The following is a 22345-nucleotide window of genomic DNA, read 5'->3' as shown; positions in this document are numbered from 1 at the left end:
AGTTTTCAAAAGTTTCAGCTCCTTATGTAATCGTCATTTTCCTCCTTTTGGCTTTTGAATGATCAGTCTGGTCTGATTACGGGATTTGGTCTTGGCAGACTGTGTCCATGGAAATAAAAATGACTAATCTCCAAAAAAAGTAGAAACTTTTAAGCTGAGGTGTCTGTTTCTAAGAGGTTTTGAGTCATTTAAATCCTTCTTTTGGAAACTATTTTTGATCCCACAACCTACTTAAAGATTAAATAGTGGAATGTTTGAATTTAGATGAGTGCTTTAACAAATGTCCAACCATTAACAATTGTGTTTGGTTGTTGGTGTCCAGCATACATATCATTTTCATATATGGTTTAATAATTATCAGCTTCCTCTCAAGTCACTTGGATAATATTCCCTTTCTGTCCGTTTCCTCTGTGGACGTAGAATTGAATCGAGGACAGTGAAGGTGAATTCAAAGACACAGACAGAATGAGGGTCTTTATTTAGCAGTCTGCTTTTCAACAAGTCTGCGATGAAAAATGGGTACGTTGTTGTATTCATCCCTAATCACCAACACATTGCTTTGCAATAGTTAAGATTTGTAACCTGGCATCTAAAAGCCTCTCATAATAACAACTTCTGGATCATGCAACTCTGTCTTGAGAAAATATAATACATTAAAATGCCCATTTACATGAGCAATGTTCATATTTCTTTAGTTTATTTGGCTGGGTCAATTACAATTGATTAACAGACAAAAAACATCCTCTAAATGACAACACCCAGCCCAGCTGCAGTCTGTTCACCCTGCCTACATCCGGCAAAAGAGACACAAGTATCTGCTGCATTACCACCAGACTACAGAGCAGCTTCTTCCCCCAGACTGTGAGACAATTTATCGTTCCACCCTCCAATTCACTCAACAAAAGTGAAATTTTTTTTTTTGCATTGTTTTTCCCCCTTCAGTAGCACAAAGGAGCTTAAACTAGATTTCATTTGCAAATGACAAATAAATTCACCCTGTAAATGAGCCAGTTAGCCAAAAAAGGCAAATTTAAATAATTTAAATAAAGTGCATGTCAACAACGAATCAACCAGAGCACGAGCACAGTGTTGTTATGACAGAAAGTTGACAATTAAACACGGACAAACGTAAACTTGATTGTAAAGGGTAACTTAACTCAACTTGATGAGATTGGGTCGCAGCCACTTTATATAATAATGCAGACTAATACATAATTAATACAATAAAAGAAAATGCATAATATAATGAATACACAATCCCTCATTAAAGCCTGGGGGGCATCAACAGCCAAACATCCAGATGATTCAATATTAGTGAAACAAACCATCTCTTAGATCCATGTTTGTGCTGTAGGATCGTTTAGAGGCTAATATTACTGTAATATCTCACAACTGTTTCATCAACAACACAGAAACAATCAGAAGAAGGGCTCATCAGAATGACCACAGAGAACCAAGAGAGAGAGAGCAGAAACTCTTGAGTGTAGTTGGACACTACTGCAAGCTCAGAGAAGGCAAAATCCCCCAAAGGAAGACACATTCTTTAACAATACATAATTAATACAATACAGTACAATGTGTATGTAATAAATACACACTTCCTTGTTAGTGTCCCAGAGGAATTAGCAAGGAAACACTGAGATGACTCGTTATTGGTGCAATAAAACAACTCTTTGTTCTATGTGTGTGCTCCAAGATTAGTTTTGGGTCAGTTTACCCAATGTTTTAACATCTAATCTTATCAAGTCATCAGTGCAGAAGAAAACAGAGTAGAGCCAGACTAGAAAATCCAAAGATAACTGTTTAAGTATGGCATTTAATATTTCAGGGATATGTTCTCTCGAATAACTTATCAGAGTTCAACAAACTTTATTCCGCGAAAGTAACATACTTGTTTCAAAGAAGGCTTTTCCTTTTAAACCATCTTGTCAAACGACGTCAACAAAAAAATGACTATTCATAATCAAGTTCTTGGCAAAGTGAAGCACATTATCTACGCTCTAAAAGGGTGAATTAAGTAGTTTTACTCCCCAGAGAAAGCAGACACGTCAGTCTTGCTCCCCTGTATTAATGGGACAGAGCTTTCAGGGGGAGGGACCTCCTCTGACTCCCATTAAAGACAGCAGCTATAAAGGAGCTAATGACAAGATTGCAGCCAGCACACAGAGACGCACACACACAGACGAAGCAGAGTGTGTGAAGAGAAAACAAATATTAAGGAAGCCCAGAGAAACACTTGGGTGTAACGGTGTGAGCGGGAGGCTGAGCCCAGAGCAGAGGAGACAGGAGCACAGGGAAGGAGGAGGAGGGTGAGAAAGAGTCAGAGAGGAAAGAGAGGAAGAGAGGCATCAGAGCGTGGAACAGGTTCTCTCGGCAGCTCCTTGCACTCAGCCTCAGCAGACATGCCTAACTTTGCCGGCACCTGGAAGATGAAGAAGAGTGAGAATTTTGATGATCTCCTCAAAGCCCTGGGTAAGCCCTCTCTTCTCCTCCCTCTCCTCTCTCCCCTCCATAGGCAGCGCTTCATCCCTGCATGAGGTTGACTATCCATCATGTCCATATAGAAAAAGGCTTTTCTTGTTCTTTGAGAATGGCATGCCTGACTTCCAACAACATCGCATTGTTTTCGGAGAAGCTCCCTGGGAAAAGAACGCAGAGATCCACGGGGAGATGCTGCAGGAGGGAAACCCCTCGGCTTTACAGGAGATATGAAACACTGGATGCTGAATTCCAGCCTAAACAGACGTGGTATTGTTACATGTAGAGAGGAGGGGGGGGGCACAACATTATTCATGTTAAGCATTTAAGTAGGGCATGCATTAGCAATGCCAGGGGAGGTCTCTGGAGCCCACTGCTATTCTCTTGTGTCCTATCTTTTTTCATTCTTTTTCACCCGTCTTAGTCTTTACTGATGATTGTGATGGTTTAGATTTGGACCAGTTTAACTGGGTCATTCAATTGTGTTGCAGCGTTTTCCGTCACGCCGGGGCTGCTCAAACAGTCAGGACACAGCGGAAAGGCTGTGTGTCTTTAGAATAATGCAGAAATCTTCAGGGAGTGCAGGGAGCTGCTCACACAAAACTGAACTACAATTAAAACTTTTGAGACCACTGACAGTTTAGTTGTTTGTGCATCGCTGCAGCACCTAACATGAAAGATTTCTGGAGTATCGGAGCGCATAATTGGCTCTGAAAGCTTCTGCTTTGTGGTTTCAATCTTTCTTTGAATACCTCCACTTGCTAAAGTGCACTGTACTGTTTCCTACTTTAAACAGTGAGGCTAATTTTCTACATTTTTTCTTTCGTCAGCAAATGCAATGAAAAAACAAACATGAATTCATTCAACAAGTTTTGAATTTGTAGCCTGACATAGATTATTTCACAGTGTTATAGAGCTTTACGATGAACCTGGGCACTGTAGTTGTCCCAAACACACTGTGCTGCTGCTGTCATTAACAAATGTGTATTAATCCGCAGCTGAAAATAGTCCCAAGCAAGTAAACAATTTACTTGTGTTTGAATAACATTTACTACAAAACTACAATGCCCAGCTTCTTCAGGAGATTGAAAAACATTTTTTTGGAAATTAAAGTTTATATTTGTGACCTGTTATTTAAGATTTATGTGTCGGGTATGAATAATTGGACTTGGGGCTGACACAGTAGTACAGACAGACTACAGAAGTTGGAAAATATTGAGAGACAAAAAGTTGATTTTGTTGACAATATGACAAATGTAGATTAATGTCATCCTCCTCCTTTAATCTGCAGTTCTCTTTACGGCTCTAAAATCATCCTGAAGCACATTTACTTCAAAAATCATTCAGTTTTGATTTATTTTGATGTTCAAAAGCACCAAAAATACACCTCTTCAACAAGCTCCATAAGGCAACTATCCCTCCAACCGCACTAGAAGTCCATGGAGAAATCAGTCAGTCTCCGAGTTTAGCACTTCATCCATTCATGAACACATTAAAACCACATCTGCCCGAGCACATCACTCGTCCGCTCTCACATAAGCGTTCGCTCAATGGAAAGCCGCGATGGACAACCACTGTGGATTCCAGTGCTGCAGGGCCGCCACTTTCCATCAACATCCTCATAATTATCTGTTGAGCCTGAGGTTTCCCTTCGGTTACATCGAGGGAGCAGATAGCAGAGGAACATGCTGAGTGAACAGGAGAGCTGTACGAAGTGATCAGACTCACAGTTTGCTAATTGAGAGCAGGCATGTGTGTCTGCATTTGATCAAAGCGTGTAAAAGTACTGCACACTTCAAGTACAATTTTAACACCGAGGAAACAAAATGTGGATTTTTTTTTTTAAGATCTGAGTTCACGTGGAGTCGAGAAATGCAAAAACATTGGCAGACTAGAATTTAGATATAAACATTCACACTTTTGTAACCTTTCTCCACCCAGTCAGAACATATAGTCCCTCCTATTGGCTGCTTGTAATCATGGTGGTCCTGTAACTGAAGCTTATTGTCTTTTTACCTTTGCTTTGGACATATGTGATGCATAATGTCTATTTAAGATGTAAGCAAATTGAATTCTGAAGTCCATTTTTAAGAAACGAGGACAGACTGTTTGGCCCGCTGATACTCATGCATATTTAATGCTATAAAACACATGGCGTGATCCCTCAGATCATGGGTGCGGTCCAGTGTAAGCTGTCAAGTTAAAATGTTTTTATGTCTGGGTGTTGACCAAGTCACCCTCAAAGAGTTTTATGGTGTGAGGAGGATCTCTCAAAAGTAATCGGGGTGGATTTTTTGTTTTGAAAATGCATGAAAATAAAATTAAATCTTCTTTGCAAGATTTAAAAAAAAAGAAAAAGACTCAGGACTTTGGCAGGACATGAAGCCAGATGGCCTTGCAGCATCAAACTGGGCGTGCCAAAGTGTTGCCACAAGCCTGGACGCTGCCACGCGCCGGATCAACACCAGACAAAAGGAGAGGCAGTGCTGACAAGCCCTGACATCCTCAATAGTTCACTTTTCCTCTGGACACGACCGATTTACCCGTCACGCAGACTTCGGTGCCACAATTCCACAGATTTCTCTTTGCTTTTGTGAAATTAGTTGAGGTTTCGTTCAGAGCATTTTTTTTTACCATAAAACATCTGCATTTTTGGCATTTTCAGTTAAAATTTAGGCCTGGAAATGTTCATCACACACAAATACGAGGAGACATGCAGCGAGCATGTGCTTCTATATTTAAGGTCCAGAGACTGATAGGAGCTGGCATGAGGGCCTGGAGAGGTCTAAATCTGGGTGGGGTCGGAGGAAAGAAAGACAACAGAACATGCTGGAAGGTGTTTCGATAAAAATGTTAGGACAGACAGAACAAAACGAGGGCATTTGGCATCAAATGACAAATGTCTCATCTTTCTCTTTCTTCTTTCTGGCCTGGTATGTGTCTGTCTTTCACTTTGTCTATCAGACACACATCTGAATTTGTTTGCTCGTCTTTTCTTCCTTCCTCATTACTAAAGAGGATTGTGTATGCTTGGCTCACTTTCAGCTGCAAACTGGGTTTAAAAAAATTTGCAAAGTGCCAGAAAAGTCAGCAGGTTGTATTCACGAGTCACGGGAAATGATCAACAACACCAAACATACGAGGCAGTGAGAAATCCTGCGAATTACCCCTAATTAAATGAATCTTGTTAAGATGGTGAAACTGACCCATGTTTCTCCCTCTGGTTGCTCTGGGCTGTCTTGTTACGGTCAGGAGTGAACACCATGCTGAGGAAGGTGGCGGTGGCAGCGGCCTCCAACCCCCACGTGGAGATCCGCCAGGACGGGGAGCAGTTCTACATCAAAACATCCACCACTGTGCGCACCACCGAGATCAACTTCCACATCGGTGAAGAATTCAATGAAGAGACGGTGGACGGACGAAAGTGCAAGGTAGATATGAACCCTCATACTGAATATGAGCAGGTTATGTGTAGAATGGGATAGAACAATACAATTCTTTTAGATTTTCTTATTTGTTTCCTGTCGTTCTGGCAGCTATTGTTTTTTTTACATTTTTTTCTGCTATCAAAATCTATGATGAGGATACCCCACTGTCTGAAACTCAGCCCAGTTGCCAGGATAACATTTTGCCAGTTAATTTTTCTGCCAACCACAGACACATTCACATTTGTGCGATCGTAGGCTACGTACAATAATGACACTTCTACAAAATGTGTCGTATCGGGTTAACATTAAATGGTTACTACCTGACTTTCATATGGAGAGGTGGAGGGGACGGTGGTGGAGTTAAGATGCCAAGCCAGTGACCACTGTTCGAGACTAGGTTCCAACATTTGTAAGTGTGAAACCACTGGACATTTTTAAGGTGACCTCGGGACAACATCTAGTCGTTTGTGGCGACCAAATGTATTAGTTCAAGTAAAAAAAACGATCTTTTCCTAACCATAACCAAGTGTTTTTGTGGCAAAGCCTAGCCAGACAATAAGCAGTGATTTAACAACATAAACTTGAAGAGAACTGCTTTGATTAAATGTTAACAAAGGGAACAGCACTTAAATCCTAACATCTACAGATATCTTATTGAATGTATCCTCTAAACTTGGATGTTCAAGGATTCCCTATGTTTGTATGAGTGTATTCAAGGTCTATAAAGCTACCGCCATGCTATTGTTGTTGAGGGTTGGATTAAAAATTAATACCTGCTCGCACTTTCATCCATTGGTATCACCCTCACGTCCGTGCAGCAGGATTAAGGGTTGCTTGAGTTGGGATGGATGAGAGTTTCTCTCTGAACCTCTTCAGTCCCCGCGGGGGAGTTCTCACATCCTGATACGCTGTCAGAGCTCCTGCACAGGTTTGGAAAAGGAGGCACAGACACGCATCCTTTTCATTTGATATTTTTCAGGAACATCAAAGTCCTCTAAACTCTGGGAGCCCAGACTGCATTTAAGTGTTCATCTGAAGGTTTCGTTTTCAGAATTGGGAAGTTGTTCTTTTGACTCAGGTGTTTTTGTGAGCCTTTAGTCATAATGTGGAAACAATATGGACGCTACAACGATAAGATGTAAATAACTCTTTTAATGAATCGAGTCTCTAATCTCAGTCTAGATGGACAGCAACGGTTCAAACCTTATACTGGCTGTAGGTGCAATTATAAACATTTTTATCTCAAGATAGCAAAGTTTTCTGAAGATAAGGAGATAAATTAACCTTTTATTTAAAAAAAAAAATACACCTGCAGCTTTCTTAGCTTTTGTAGATGTGCCATAGATGAATTAATAAAAAAGTTACTTACCATCAAGTAGACGTTTACTTTTGGTTGATATAATTCTGCACACATGTATACATCTAACTCGGAAAGTCACATACCGATATTTTGTCAGACTTTCTGAGTTGTTAGTCCGACTTTTTCCAATTATTTTGACACCACGTGAACTTGCTATCACTACAAATTCTGCTAAAAAAGTAGGAATTTGAAAATAAGAAAAGGTTTTCCAGCTCTGATGTAAAGGTTCTGTCCTGTCACATGTAATACGAGTCAAATAATTATCGTTTCTTGATCTCAACCCTGTTACAGTTACATCATCGGTGTAATGAATATGTGGGTTTTAAAATTAGATTAAGTGGTTGAGGCAGCATGATCGTGGAGGCTGATAATGTGGAAACACATTACAGCCACACTCCCAAAGCTGACACCCATCTCTGTTTTTAATTTGTGTCAAAGCTTAAAAAATCCCCTCTGACTTATTCTTTTATTATTTTCTTTCAAATTTCATAAAATTAATTTCTTTATCTGCCATCTCTTCATACAGGACATGGTAAGATATTCTCAGAGTCTTGGGAGAATAAATAAATGATGAGTATTTACCAGAAGAGATGATTTATGTTTAAGACTCTAGTCTTAAAGCTTTCCCATGTGTCGTATGTGTTGTTGATTTTGTGTTTTGGAACAAGTACTCAGTTCACTTCACAATTGAGTTATAGCATCACAATGATGGAGTCAGTGCTCCAAAGCTGAGCAAGTCAGAGACGAGATGTCGCAGCAAAAACACGCTGCCACTGAGTCATGTAAGGTAACAAGTATCTTGCATTAATGGTCCAGAGGCTGACATGTGTTTAAGTATTTTCTGGAAACCGCAATGTCCTTGTGGGTTATGAGCAGAATTCATTAAGGGTTGTTGACATAATGCTTGTAAAATTCATAGATGCAAAAAAACAGCTAAAATCTGAAGCACCATTATTTTTTTTACCTTTCGTTTTATAAGAACTACATGTTGCAGTCAGGGAGAGCAGACATGACCTATTTCAGTCTCAGGAGACAGCGTCACTCCTTCTGTCTGTGCCCTGAGGCATGCTGGGTACTGGGCAGGGCTAGACGGCTCTCAGTGTGGCTTTTGGCCACATGACACCTCTCTGCTACGAGGCTGACAAGTCGAGTTGTCATCACACATTTGGCACATCAACTTGTTTGGGTTTGAGGAGCAGCATTAAAGCACTCGCCTACAAAAACGAGTTTGTGAATGGTGAAGTGCTTTGTGTTTCTCATTGTTTTGTCTCTCAACTGCAGCACACTGGATTTAATTATTTTAAAATTAGCACAAGGTCGTAGGGGTACTGAGCTATGAAGTTGTTTGCAGCCATATTGGATGGATATTTTCATGCACCTGCAGTATGTAGTTTTTCATCATGACGTATGATTGCATCTTCTGCATCACACCTGTCAATCTATAATACACAGAAAAAAAAAAAAAATGTTTCAGTAAAATCACACTGCAAATATGTGGTAAAGCATTTATATTCAGACTGCCAGACCAAATCCATCTTTCTGGCATATCCAGATTCTGTCCAGATTGATTTTAATAAGTCTGGGCATGAAAGGGCATCTCATGAAATGTGATTATTGCAAATCGGATCCAAAACCCATTTGGAGGGTTTAAAATGTGATTCCAATCAGATTTCTACAGAGGCGTCTCAGTCCGGACGCTCTGGCCCCTCATTTCGGATTTCAAAGTGTCTTTTGTGTCACTCACAGTGCGACACACAATGACGACGTCAAATCCGGAGAGACGGAAGTGCGTCAGCGTGGCTGAGCAGAAGAGCCTGTGTCTTAACCACAGCAACCCATGCAGATGTGTTGCATCTGATCATTTGCAAATAATAGTGCAGACAAATCAGATTTGGTGTCTGGACATAGGCTGAGCCAGATATTTCACTCAGGATTTAGTAGAGACCTGAAACTGAGCTAAAAGGGTATGAATATTGGACTTACATTCACCAAGTGGCCACAAACATGACTTCAAAAAACATTATTTTGTTGTTACGAAGCTGCCTGAATGTGCACGTTGTCAACTGAATTGGACTCAAAACATTCTAGTACTCTGAAATGGCTAAAAAAAACAAAAAACAAAAACAAAAACAAAACATATATTGCAGGTTTAAATGAAAACAAGCAAAGTTGTGGGATGGAAAACCAAAACAATGAGATGAAAGAAGCTAAAACACTACATAAAGCATAGATAGGCTTAGCGCAATCGCAGAGCTAGGTGATAATTTTATCGTTTTATCATGCTCTGTCTCCTACAATTAGGCATCTTGACCAGCTACATTCCTTACACTGTGGATGTGAACACCCTCATATTAAAGCTGAGAGCTACACAGTTATTGTCTCATTTCAATTCAAATGTCAAGAATCTCCAGATAATACTTGACATGACGATACATTCAGTCTCTTTTTACCAAGATAAACATCAAGGAGGTATCTCTCAACATCTCAGCAACAAGCACATTGTGCTTTTGAAGACTTTGTGTGGCAATTATATGCAAGAGTGGAGCTCAACCTGCAGGAGGCAGCGCCCACTGACGCTGGCACATGTGCCGGAGGGGCGAGGGGGGCAGCGTCGGGTGTTGGCGGGCTCTCAGGTGGTGGTTGGCAGGAGAGCCCTAAGTGGGTTTTGGCTGAGGCCGGCTGCCCCTGTGGTTAAACGGATTACATGCTGAACTGTGGCTGGCAAAGAGCAGAGGGCTGATTAACACCGCCACAAGGTTAAAAAGCTCCAGTTAATCTGCGTGAGCGCGGTGGGATCAGAAGGCCTCTTCTCACTTCCAGGAGGAGAAAGTGATAAGGCGCTCCCTGTCAGTCTCAGAGGAAACAGAGACACAGACACAGACACCAGACTGGCAGACTGGAAGTCATTATGAGGCGATTACGTGCCGGTTCTGATGGATGGAGGTGTTACACAGAAAAATACAAACATGGGCATAACATTTTTAGCTGCCTTGTGCAGCTGAGGTTGAGTTTTGCTGAGTAATAAGTTGAGTTTTGAGAAGTGAAACAGCACGTGAGCATAATTTCCTAGTGTACAACAAAGCATGTCAAAAGACTGAGACACATGGAGTCAAGATCGCACATGTATTTCCAAGTAATGACAGCTGATGAAGGTCATTTTTATCTGTGAGTCTCAGCAGCCTCACACAGGTTCGAGGTAAATGGATAAAACTAGGGATGTATTTTCAGGAGAGATCGAACCTCATGTGGCTGAGACTCGACGTGATTTCTTGACAGCGTGTCATTTGGCACGGAGAGGCAGGAACACGCCTGCTGCAAAATGACAGGCACATCAAAACCCTGTTGAAAGAGAAGCAAGAGGGAAGACTGATTTTTTTGGACTGAGGGCAAAATATTTAGTTTGGGATTTTCAGCCCCATCGGTAGACTCCGTCTCATTACTCTCAAGGCTGGGCTGAAAAAAATAAATGTTGTTATAATGTCTACTCCTCACATTGCTCTGGTATAAATATCTTCTTCTTCTAGAGAGAGATAGTTGATTATTGCGTCTCATAACACAACACAAAAAAATACACAAAGTATTAGAAGTGGAAAATCAATTAGGATCATAGCTTCTTATGGAAACCAATAGTTTAAGAAGTTGGGACTTTTTCTTTCAGTCAGTGTTAAAGGAGCAATGTGACAGTAAATGTATTAGTTGTATTAAGAGTGCGTAGAAACAACATGTTAAAGTTATCCAACGTGTCAATGGGGTCTTTGCATTGTGTTGCAGATAGTCTACTGAAGTTAGCATTCGTAACCCTGCTTGTCCAGGTCCATCCTGTCTCTTAAAACCACTTTGGTATTGTTGCACGCCTCTCACGTCCCTGTCTTGTCATCCCCGTAATCATTGTCTTGATGAGAGCTCCTGTAAATCACCTCCATACTGTATCACCTGTTGTCAAATTGACAGTCCTGGAGGCTGTGTTCAGTCCCAGTTCAGTGTCCAGTTGTCTTAACGGTCACATAAGGTCACCAGATCCAGTTGAGTTGGGCCACGTCGCCTGTGGTAAACCCCAGTGATCTATATAACGAGGCCCCGGTCTAGACAAACTCTAGGGACACTGGCTCTATGGTTAACTGAGCCATGAGCTAATTAGCTAGCAAAGGGCAGCTGTTATGATATGCTGCCCCCTATGTTTTTAGAGCTACCTTTGAATTTTACAAATTACACCTTTAAATGAATTGATTTGAGCACCTGCACATTTGTTGTCATAAGGGTAAGGCATGAGTTATTGAGAGTGGACAGTGATGAACAAACATTTACATGAGATACTGTGATCAAACTGTGGAAAGAGAGGAACCCAAGAGGGAGTGAGGATGTTACTTCAGGCTTTGAAAGAAACGTTGTAAAATCCAACATAAAAACTTTAACCAAGCAGGAAATGAGATGTTGTCCCACTTCTCGACACACTGGTGCTGTCTGATAAGCAATAGAGACACTAAATCAAAGCCAATGGTGGCAGACGTTGTTATAAGTTAAAGCCTGAGAGCAAAAGCAGGATGAATTTGTCTTGGTCTCAAGTGTGTGGGCCCAAGCTCTGGAGTGTTATTTCGAGGAGAAAGACCATGTGTGAGGATTTGTCTGCGAGTTAATGTGCAAGAGAGAGAATGAGAGAAAATCCATCCAAGTCAGAGGCTGAGACTGATGCTAACGTTAAAATGGAGCCGTAGCTAATCGACTCTCTGCGCTCTGGCTTTATTAGATGAAAAAAAAAAATCAGAGGGAGAGCAGCAGAAAGCTGTAGAAAAACCCTGCTGTTGTTCAGCTTGGCGCAGTCTGTGGACGGCAGCCCGCAGGGAACAAATGATGGCTTTCCTTACCTTTGATATGGTGATTAACATTTGCCTCTGAGAAACCAAGGCTGCTTCTGCTGCTTCGTCCAACCCCGGGCAGTGCTGCTTTATAAAATACAAAATTGTGCAAATTGACAGACAAATTGTCTTTGAGCAACTCTACAAACATACCACCCTGCTAGAAGAAACATTTTCATAACGTGCACGTCCAGATTTTTAATATGTTGGATGGAGATGTTGTGCTGTAGTTGGACGAAGCAGTGGCAGCTTTGATCAGTTCGAGGCTTTGGAGCGGGATCATTAGCTTTAGATGCTATGTTGAAAAGGAAAATGCAGCTGGCTTTATTGAAACTAATTTCAGCAGTGTGGGAAATTATAATCAGAGTCAGACAGCAACATGAAGCCAACACTAAAGAGAAAATGATGTGTTAATACGCCTTGTAATCTCTGGATTAAAGACTTAAGTAAATTTAGCTCCTAAACGGTTATTAAAGTAGTTTTTGCTGAGATGATCTGCCTATTGAGTATGAAGCTACAGTAGGGAGAGTTAGCATAGCTTAGCATAAAGATTTGAAAATTGAGGAAATAGGGTGCTGCAGGGATGGCGTATTTTTGTAGGCTATTCCTGAAGTTAGCGTCGCCCTGGTTCCCTCAGCAAAAAGCTTTTCAAATAAAAATGTTTGAATTGGATTTTGGTGTATAATACTTACACATTTTGCAAGATAGTCTTCAATTTTATGACTTTTGAAGCGTAAACTAAATCGCCAGAGGTTAAAAACACGAGGGTTTGAACAAACTACACTGCAGTTGCGTAACCTCAGCGTCACCAACTCTAAATGTCGGTAAATGTGGTCATTTTTTCAAACTTTTGGCAAGAAAGCAAATAAGTGCATCTCCCAAAATATCTACCGTAATTAATCCTTGAAGCTGCAGATTGGTTTGCTATCTTAGCATAAACGCTTGAAATGGGCAAACAGCTAGCTCGGCCTCGTCCAACAATAATTTCAGCCTACCAGCACCTCTAAAGCTCACCAATCTGTTTTGATTAACTTGGGTTGTAATATGGATTATACAAACAGGATAATGTGTTAGCTTTAGGAGTGGTGGCCAAAGCAAGGCTGATTCCCCCTGTTGCTGCTCTGTATGCTAAGCTAGTCTCCTGGTTTCAGTTTCATATTTATCGCACAAATATGAGGATTGTATCAATGTCGTCTAACTTTTAGTGAGAAAGTTAATAATTTCCCAAAATGTCAAACTGTTCTTCTAACAGAACAGCGCACAGTTTAGGTAATGAAATACGAGTGCAGTTAATGGACCCTAAGCTGACCAGAAAGATAAATTCTCTCCATTACCACAAATTAACACCACAGGGTCACGTTGGTCCCGATCTTTTATGAATACTGAACTCTCTGATAGGCAATTTGAGCCAATTACTTCAGGAGAAATTAGTCCAGAAGTCAAAGACTGACTAATCCTGTTGAAGTCATTTGAAATATGATTGGAGTGAATTAGCAGACGGGGACCCTGGCTGACCAAAGAGGTTTTTTCTTTTTTTCAAAACTCAGGCTAATGGCTCAGGACATTGATTTATAATATCATATGTTCACTGAGGTCAGGGTATGGGTGAATTAGCACAGGACAGATGTTATTTTAAGCAGGCTGTGAAAAATATGGCCAAGTGTATGTGGACATTACACACGTCTATGATTGTTGAACATCTCAATCAAAAACCAGGAGCATTAATTTGCTGCTGGAACATCCGACGTTCATCTGCGAGGGTTTTCTGCCAGAGTTTAGATTCTGAATGCAGAAATGTTTTCCCATTTAGCGACAAGAGCATTGTACCCCTTTCAGACAGGAAGATCGCTGACACTACTGCAATTACACCGCGAACAAGCCTTACCCAAATGAAATTGAGGGACGATTCAGACCTACACTCTGAAATGTGTTCTTCCATTTTCTGGAGGCATTTCTTCATCAGAAGTCATATGTTGGATTTTAGTGTGTTCCTCCATGCATCTCCCATAGACTTCAATACAGCTGACAGCACAGTCTGGCACCAAAGCAAGATTCAGTGATGTAATGACCCTTGCACATAACCAGGAAGTAAACCAGGAAGCTAGAAAGCTTTTTGGGTGTATGCGCCTAGCAAGCAATTCTCATTGGACTGAATGGGCCCCATCTTTGGGTTCACTATCTGGTTCTATTTTAAATCTATGGTTTGAAGTCAGAGGTATGTGCAAGGGATAACATTTGTTCCTGGACCTCACCTCAGGTGTAATGTTGAAACAGGAACATTCCTCAAATTAATCCCACAAAGATTAAAGCTGTGTTGGTTACGAGTGCAACAGAGAACATTTTTCACTACACTGATCAGTAATGCTGGTATTAGGACTGGTATTAAGTGACCCTTAAACGATACATCTTACTAATGTGCCCTACCATCATACTGACCTTCCCGTCTTGTGTTCCTCCCCCCTGCAGAGCCTCGCCACCTGGGAGTCGGAGAACAAGATCCACTGTAAGCAAACTCTGGTGGATGGCGATGGCCCTAAAACCTACTGGACCCGAGAGCTGAACGGCGATGAGCTCACACTGGTGAGCGCACAGCAAATGACTCATCATCTCAATGAAAGCCCCTTAATGGATTGCTGCTTAGGAAAAGAGAAAAAAATCCCTCTTTAAAAGGACAAAAGCTCTGAAGTTTAGTGGATTAATGAACTCTCATTTCAGCCTGAGGTCTTTGCTTAGCTCAACAAAGAGAAGACAAAAAATAATTTGCAGAATGATTTCTGAGTACAGAGAGAGTAGGATCCGATGGGTAGCTGATCTGTATGGTTTGTCCGTTACGTGGTTCTCATGGAAACTCGAAAGACATCAGATGCATTAAGATGGGATTTTTTGTCAAGCAGCCGGTGTACTCTGTTTGAGAAATGGTTAATGAAATGAGGCAGGGAGTGTATGAAGTCACCCTGGAGATTCATCCGTAAAGGAAATGAGAGAGGCCGTTTCCCAAGGAGCCGAGCTTTCATCCACCCTGTGGAGAGATGTGAAAGGAGAACAAGGGGAGCTGCTAGGCTGACATTGCAGTAATACCCCTGTATTTAACCAGATTAATACGGGCAGAAGTCAATGGGTCCAAAGCCCCTCGAAAAGATGTGCAGGGGAGCAGTCCAAGACCAATGGACGGGGCGAACATTTCTCAGGGAATCAACAGCTTTGCTCTGTCAACGCTCCCACGCTCTGCTTTGTTGTTCCTCGAGTGCTTGTTAGAAGAAGGTCCAAAAGGCAAAAGCTTGAAACAACAATGTAGAAAGTTTAGATGTTGAAAAAATAATCTCAAGATGTTTGCACAGCTTTATATTATGAGCCGTAAGCAAATACAGGAAAGAACAGGTTCAACGATGCCTTCAGTGCTAATATGTAATCTCAATATTCCACTGGAAGCTCCTCTTCGTTCAGAAGGTGAAATCTTTTCTAGTGTTGGGTGATAAAAGCAGAATGTGTTACAGCGCCTGCCCCTCTGGTGCCACTGTGGCCCGGCTGCCCTGGAGGAGCTGGAGCACTCATGTACTAATGGAGATTGATCTGGCCGAGCTGCGACAACAGCCGAGTCTCTGTGCTTCTCTGCTGCTCTTCTCACCTCCGTCCTCCCTCCTGTCACACCATCATCCAACCTGCAAACAGGCCGTGTTTACAGCCCCAGGTCTGACATTTTCTAACCAGCATCAGCAGCAAAAAGCTACCTGGAGCCATGTTCCTCCATCGTGAAGTGTAGTTTACAGAGAGGTGAATGGCAATGTAACTGGTTGCATCTAGGTTGTATATGTTGCCGTGACAACATTAATAAGTTAATCTTGTCGTCATTCACCTGAGACAACTGCCCTAGTTTTGGTGCCGCAGCAGCGGCTCCTGTTGATGTGAGCGTGAAGGATGATAAGAAACAAGTGTAGAAAGAAAGTGAAATGTGAAATGACCACTCGGGCTGCACTGTATATATTTTCACGATGTAAGGGCCCGTGTCAACATAGCATTTTTCCGCAGACGCTCTCTCCTCATTGGCAACACTTGAAAAAAGATGCAGGCCTTCAGAAAAAAAAGCTATATGGACACAGGCCCTAAAGGAGTTAACGCATTTATGGCATGAAGCCTGGGTAAAAGCTCGGCTTATCCAACCTGTTGCAGGCCACATTTTGGGCATTGTCATGGCTCAAAAAATGCCATTTGGTCGACCTGCTTGAAGGTGTATCTTAAACCAATGACACCCTTGTCTCAATCCCTGCATTGCTATCAAAGAATCAGCTCCTCTAATGCAGTTTCATTCGTTTCATTTACTATAACTTCTTCACAATAAAAGCACACAGTTATTTAGTCATTTAAAAAGCTTTTATTTTAAAGCAGCATTACAGGAAATGTTGTGTTTTCACCAGCAGTAACTAAACACGACTCCCGAAACAGCTGCGAGTGAACAAGACATAACAGTAAAACACAGCAAATGTTAGAAAGTACAAACAGGACAAGAGAAATTAAAGAGATTCAGGCTACAAAAGTACTGCGAGCTGAGCACACTGACTTTTAAAAACGTCCTTCTCTCAGGTTTCCTGCACAGACATGAGTTCAGTACTGATTTATGACTGTGAAAGGAACTATTATACACTTATATGTAAGAGTAGACTGATTATCGGCCCTGATCAATTATCAGGGCTAACTTACAAACACTTGCTCGTAAATATAAATGCCTATTAGAGAATGAAAATACAGCAAATGCAAAACATCTCTTCAAATGCTTCAGTATGTGTAAATAAATACCATATCACTAGAGAATGACAAGTGAGTCATCTGTGCACCCAGACAACCTTTTTCTTTTGGGACAGGCAACTTGAAAATAACAAAACAAACACTGAACCATATCTGTTTCCAAAAAAGCCACCAGACACAGAGACAACCAAACAATTGCAGAGCTTTAGCTCGGGACTCAAAGGAGCACCAGAGATCATAAAGCAATGGTCTGATTGTCTGTGGCAGTTCACACTGTAAGTGGGGCACATTTCCATACGATTTGCATGATCCGTTAAATTGGTTTAGTCTGAAACCATTTTAAGGGCAAAGTCGTGTGGATTTTCTGCAGCTTTATCAGCCTGAAATAAAATCTAAAAATGATGCCACATCAGAGGATTGGACTCACTCAGTTTGAGCTCATGCATTCAAAAGATGCTTAAATCAGCTATTGAGCAGTTTCCTTTGGTTTCATCAGCAGCAGTTGACGTTGTGGTCGAGATTGATGAGCATCATTTTGATTGTGGTGTCGCGACCCATGCATCATAGTTTAATAGGATTTCTTTGATATTTTGAGATTTAGCTTTAGGCCTACTAATTTCGCTTTCCTCACTTTGCAAACAATACGGTTAAACTAACATAACTCAACAATCTGTAAGCAAGTTGTGATCTTTGATTCCAATACTGAATGCAGACACTTTTGTGGGGAACAGAAAAGAGTAGAAAACAGACTAGTTTGTTCGATATGTCGTCCAGGCTACGTCAAAGTGAGTGTTTTTATGTCTGTTTGTAGTCTTCACGTCATAATAAGTGCAGCTGGGGATAAGGGCTACACTAGGTTACCTGGTCATAGAGCTGTCTAATACCATTTTTGAGGCCTTGAAGTTTCAGTCACCCAGTGTCTACTGTACGAGCTCGCCGAACCACATAGCAGAAATGCGTGAGGGTGCTCTCCCACTCGTGGATACTGTTCTGTTCGCTCATACCACATGGATGCAGTAACTACGGGTGCTGAGGGAGCTGCAGCACCCCCTAAAACGAGGCTGTATCGTATGCCAAATTACAAGAAGGCCCAAATAATTAAGAATTTGTCATTGACAGCGTGTCACGAAGTTTTTAAGTTTCTCCTTACTCAACAACTCACAAAATTGAGCGATATTTTTAAGGGAGTCTTGGGACTTTCTCTCCCTCTTCATCTCCCTGCTACTGTTGACTGTAGTTGATGAGGCTGCTTTGATCTATAATATGTTGGTGTTGAAGTTTGCAAGTTTGTGGATGTGTGGGCTACTAAAAGCCTACTAAAATGCTGAATTATCTTTTTGTTTCCTCCAGATTTTTGGGGCAGATGACGTAGTGTGTACACGAATTTACTGCCGGGAATGAAGCTCTGCAACCTCCATCAGGACAAAGCAGAAACCTGGTTGGACCACAACGTAAACCCAACAACACTCCACATGCTAACACGCTAACGCATTTGCGAAGTATCCTGTGTAATCGCTCAGCATCAGTCTGCATAGTCGCCCACAAACAGTAGCAATGTTTCTGTAATGATCTGTAGTGAGTATTGTGCCTGCAGTTACAGTAGCTGGATATCTCAGTGTCCATATCTGCAACCCTGGTGTCAGCTGTTAATGTAGGATTTAGTCATCAATTGCATTGATTCAGTATCAATATCCAATAACAGGAAACAATAAAAAAATGGAACAAACAGTATCAGAGCCTCTTTCTTGATGACATTCATTATATATATACAGAGCCTGTTTCAATGAACATCGAAAAGGTACTGAGGTTAAAAAGTCATTCTTGACCGTTGAAACAAATGTTGGCAATGGGACTTTGATCAAGTGGTCTTCATCAGCACATAGGGTTTCCCCAGTTGTCATGAAAAAGATTTTCCATTTTTTCAAAGCACTTTTACTGCACCCAGTCTAATGATTTGGTTTGCTCTGACAACTAGTGGTGACAATATGCTTCTTCCACATCCTGCGTAGGGCGCAGTCACAAGTACAACAGATTGTACCAGACTATGCCAAGCTGTCATTTTAAGTTCAACGGACCTAAGCCTAATTTCCACATGGTATGGCTCAGCTCGACCCAACTTTACTCACTTTTGGTAACAGCCACTTTTCTCGATTTCGTCTATCTAATATGACCCCTCGATGTAGGCGGGATTCTTGGCTGATTGTCACAGTGACTGCGTGAAACTGCAATGACATCATCTTCAACACAACACAACATTGTTTCAGAAAGGGCTGCAGGAAAAAATACCAGGAGAGTTCAGGAAAAGTGACGACGACGACAAGATGACTGGTTGTGTCATGTCATGCAAGAGACAATTCCAGAGGCAGGTTTTCATGTAATGAAAAAAAAACACAGACAGTTGATTTTCAAACTATTTGACATTAAAGTGTTGATGTAGAAGCAATCCAATATTACCCGTTCCTTCTTAAGTGGCAGGTCTTTGTGTCCAAAGAAGTCTTGGGCTGGCTGTGCTACATTGGCTAAGATCTTCACAGGTTTCTGGCCTTGGGAACATAAATGTTAGCAATTATAGATCAGGCCGTAAGCAGTTATGTTTGTGGGCATACACCGATCAGTCAACACTTTTAAAGAACAGGTGAAGTGAACAACATGGATCATTTTGTTACAGTGCAATGTTCTTCTGGAAAACCTTGGGTCCTGGTATTCATGTGGATGCCATTTGACATTACCCACCCAAACACCACTGCAGAAAGTACACCCCTCATGGCAGTGGCCACACCCAGCAGGACAATGTGCCTCGCCACACCGGCCAAACTGCTCAGGAATGGCCCTAAGAATGAGATGAAGAGCTCAACCTGACCTGACCAAACTGCACAAATCCCAAGTCTGATCCATGGAGGCCCCACCATGAATCAGACTTGGCTCTGACCGGCCAATGCTTGAACATAGGACCTCTGGGGTTGTCCTGTGGTGTCTGGCACCAGATCGTTGAATACTGTGGTTTGCGAGTCGGAGCCTCCCTGGATCTGACTTGTTCCAGCACATCCCACGGTTGCTCGATTTGGTGGATTTGTAGGCCATGAGGTCTCTGAGCAGTTTTTCCAGTGTGTCTGAGCACATTTTCCTGGTAGTGCTGCTGCTGTCATTTGGGACTGCCATCTGCATTTGTGTTTGGGTGGGTAGTGCATGTCAAGTGGCATCCACATGATCCCCAGAACCCAAGATTTGCCAGAAGAACATTGCATTGTAACAAAATGATCAATGTTATTCACTGTGAGCTCTTTGTCACGTTCCTTGGGCCATTTCATAGCGGTTCACGCTAGCTGAGGCTGTACTTGGTCTGCAGCAAGGTTTTGGTGTGTGGTACATGTCAAATGGCATCCACATGAATGCCAGGACCCAAGGTTTCCTAGCAGAACATTGCACTGTAACTAGATGATCCATGTTATTCACTTAACCTGTCAGTCCTTTTAATATTGTGGCTGATGGGTGTACATCAAGTGAGAGAAAATTTTTTTAAAAATCCTAAACTGCCCCTTTAAAAGAGCCTTGGGTTGAAAACCCCACATCCCGTCATGCTCCAGCCTCCCACTCCCTGCTGCCATTCGTCACTTGCTCTGCTTCTTCCCAGACACTCCCGAGAGACACGTCTTTGTGTCTGATGCAGTTCTGAGAACAACAAGATTAAAGACGCGGGGCGGCAAGATAAGACCAGACAGACTGGAGCAAATACAGTCAAAAGCTTCCAAGCAGGGCCCTGTCGCTTCAGTGTGACTAATGCCACGGTTGCACATTAACATGAGTCGTCTATTCAGGGTGACAGACAGCATAAGAGCTTTCGTTCTTTGCAGTGGGCTTTAAAATTAAGAATAACACGTGGAGATGTTTGTTATTTTTATGTGATGTATTTTGGAATTCAAACAGAAGTAGAAGTGAGAAATGAGGAAAGTTGTCCTCATGTGGCTTTCCCTTCAGGGCCTGTCATGCGGAGGCAACATTATTGGAGTGAACAGACACAGTAGAGTTGTGGTCAGTTCATTTATCTGACCTCTTTCGCTTCACTGGCCTTTCTAACCTGATTGCCCAATGATCTATGCTGCCACTTGTTTTACCAACAAGGTGGTCAGATAGATTAGAACGTCAAAGTCCAGTGAACAGGAAGGCAGTAAGCCATAACAAAGGCAGATTAATTTCAATAAAGAATCAAAGAATAACAGCGGGGACAGTGTTACATCATATGACTCGTGATTTAGAACCAATCACAATGTTTGATTATAACTTCTGGGTAGAAAACCACCCTAATTCTGTTTTTTCAGGATGTTATTACAAACTGTACTGTGTCTGAAATGCATGTTTGATGCTTGTATATTTAATTAATAACTTGACTCCATCTGCAATCTGTTTACCTTAGTAACAGCTTACGGTATCACATTAATGAAGCGTCATACAATGCAATGCAAAGCTCAGATTCTACAGCTGACTGTGGAGAATGATATGAAACATGGGGAAAGCGAGAGAGGGACATCATGTGAGAGTGAGTGACACATAGAAATGTATGTGCACCTGTCATTTAAGGTAGGTGTTAGACGCCATACAAGATATTCATGCTTTGTAGCATAAAGCTGATTTTATGAACGAACCAAACTGCTCAGCTTCGTCGGAACAGTGAACATCCACACTGGGAAGATTTCAGTCAACCATAATGACCTTTGTGTGAAGCTTTACTTTGTGAGGCCAGTTGAACTGATTCAGGCACCTGGCAAAGATGCAGCACATCTGAAGGTGGTCTGTGTATGATCAGGCCCAGGGCTCATGATGCAAGCTGACCTGGAAGTGTGAGGGAATCCCTCGGGAAGAGCTGAAGGTATTCATGGGGGGGAAGGTTGTGGACTGTGGTGCCCTGATGCTCTGGACTCACTGAGGAGAGGCTCGTCCTTGTGACTGAGTTGTAATGTTAGCCAGCATAGTGCTGATGCACAATTCCTTTTCCTTCTGTTAATATTGTTATAAACTACAGGCAAACTGTTCTCTGTATTTGCTTGTACAAGTAGTCGCCCTCTTTCTTCCTCATTTGCCAGGAAGATTTTTTCTTCTTCTTCTTCTTCTTCCAAGAGAATTGGCTGACTGAATAAATGAACCCATTCACACAGGTTAAGTCCATGGTCCAAATGTTTCAATTGGATGACTAAATCTATTTATTTTGAAGTATGAAGACAATTAAGTGTGTGTATTCCGTTTTCTTACAAATTTGGGTTTGGACTTTTCTGTCATGACAAATAAATTAGCTTTTTTCTGACTTAAACACTGTTTCAGTGCTGCTCAGGAGATAATTTACTGTTTTGGTGTATGAGCCTGCCAGTGCACTGCTGCCATACAAATCTTTCTGTTGGAAAACCATTGGGGAACTTATTCAAGACACATCCCCAGAGCAGGTGCACAAAACATGAGTCTATGATCTGGGCCAACACAGCCTCATTGCAGCCACA

General features: G+C 41.7%; 1 protein-coding gene across 1 annotated transcript; it reads left to right on the top strand.

The window, feature by feature from the left end:
- Positions 1 to 2139: 2139 nt before the first annotated feature.
- On the top strand, positions 2140 to 18590 carry crabp1a (cellular retinoic acid binding protein 1a). Its single transcript, XM_084363820.1, has 4 exons — positions 2140 to 2472; positions 5731 to 5909; positions 14586 to 14699; positions 18210 to 18590. The coding sequence occupies exons 1-4, from the start codon at positions 2403 to 2405 to the stop codon at positions 18258 to 18260; spliced, it is 414 nt and encodes a 137-aa protein (XP_084219946.1). The 5' UTR covers positions 2140 to 2402; the 3' UTR covers positions 18261 to 18590.
- Positions 18591 to 22345: the final 3755 nt, after the last annotated feature.

Source organism: Pagrus pagrus (genome assembly GCF_965226575.1).
Source record: "Pagrus pagrus genome assembly, chromosome: 10".
Taxonomy (NCBI): domain Eukaryota; kingdom Metazoa; phylum Chordata; class Actinopteri; order Spariformes; family Sparidae; genus Pagrus; species Pagrus pagrus.
Note: the sequence above shows the minus strand (reverse complement) of the source record. Positions and strands in the feature narration are given on the sequence as shown.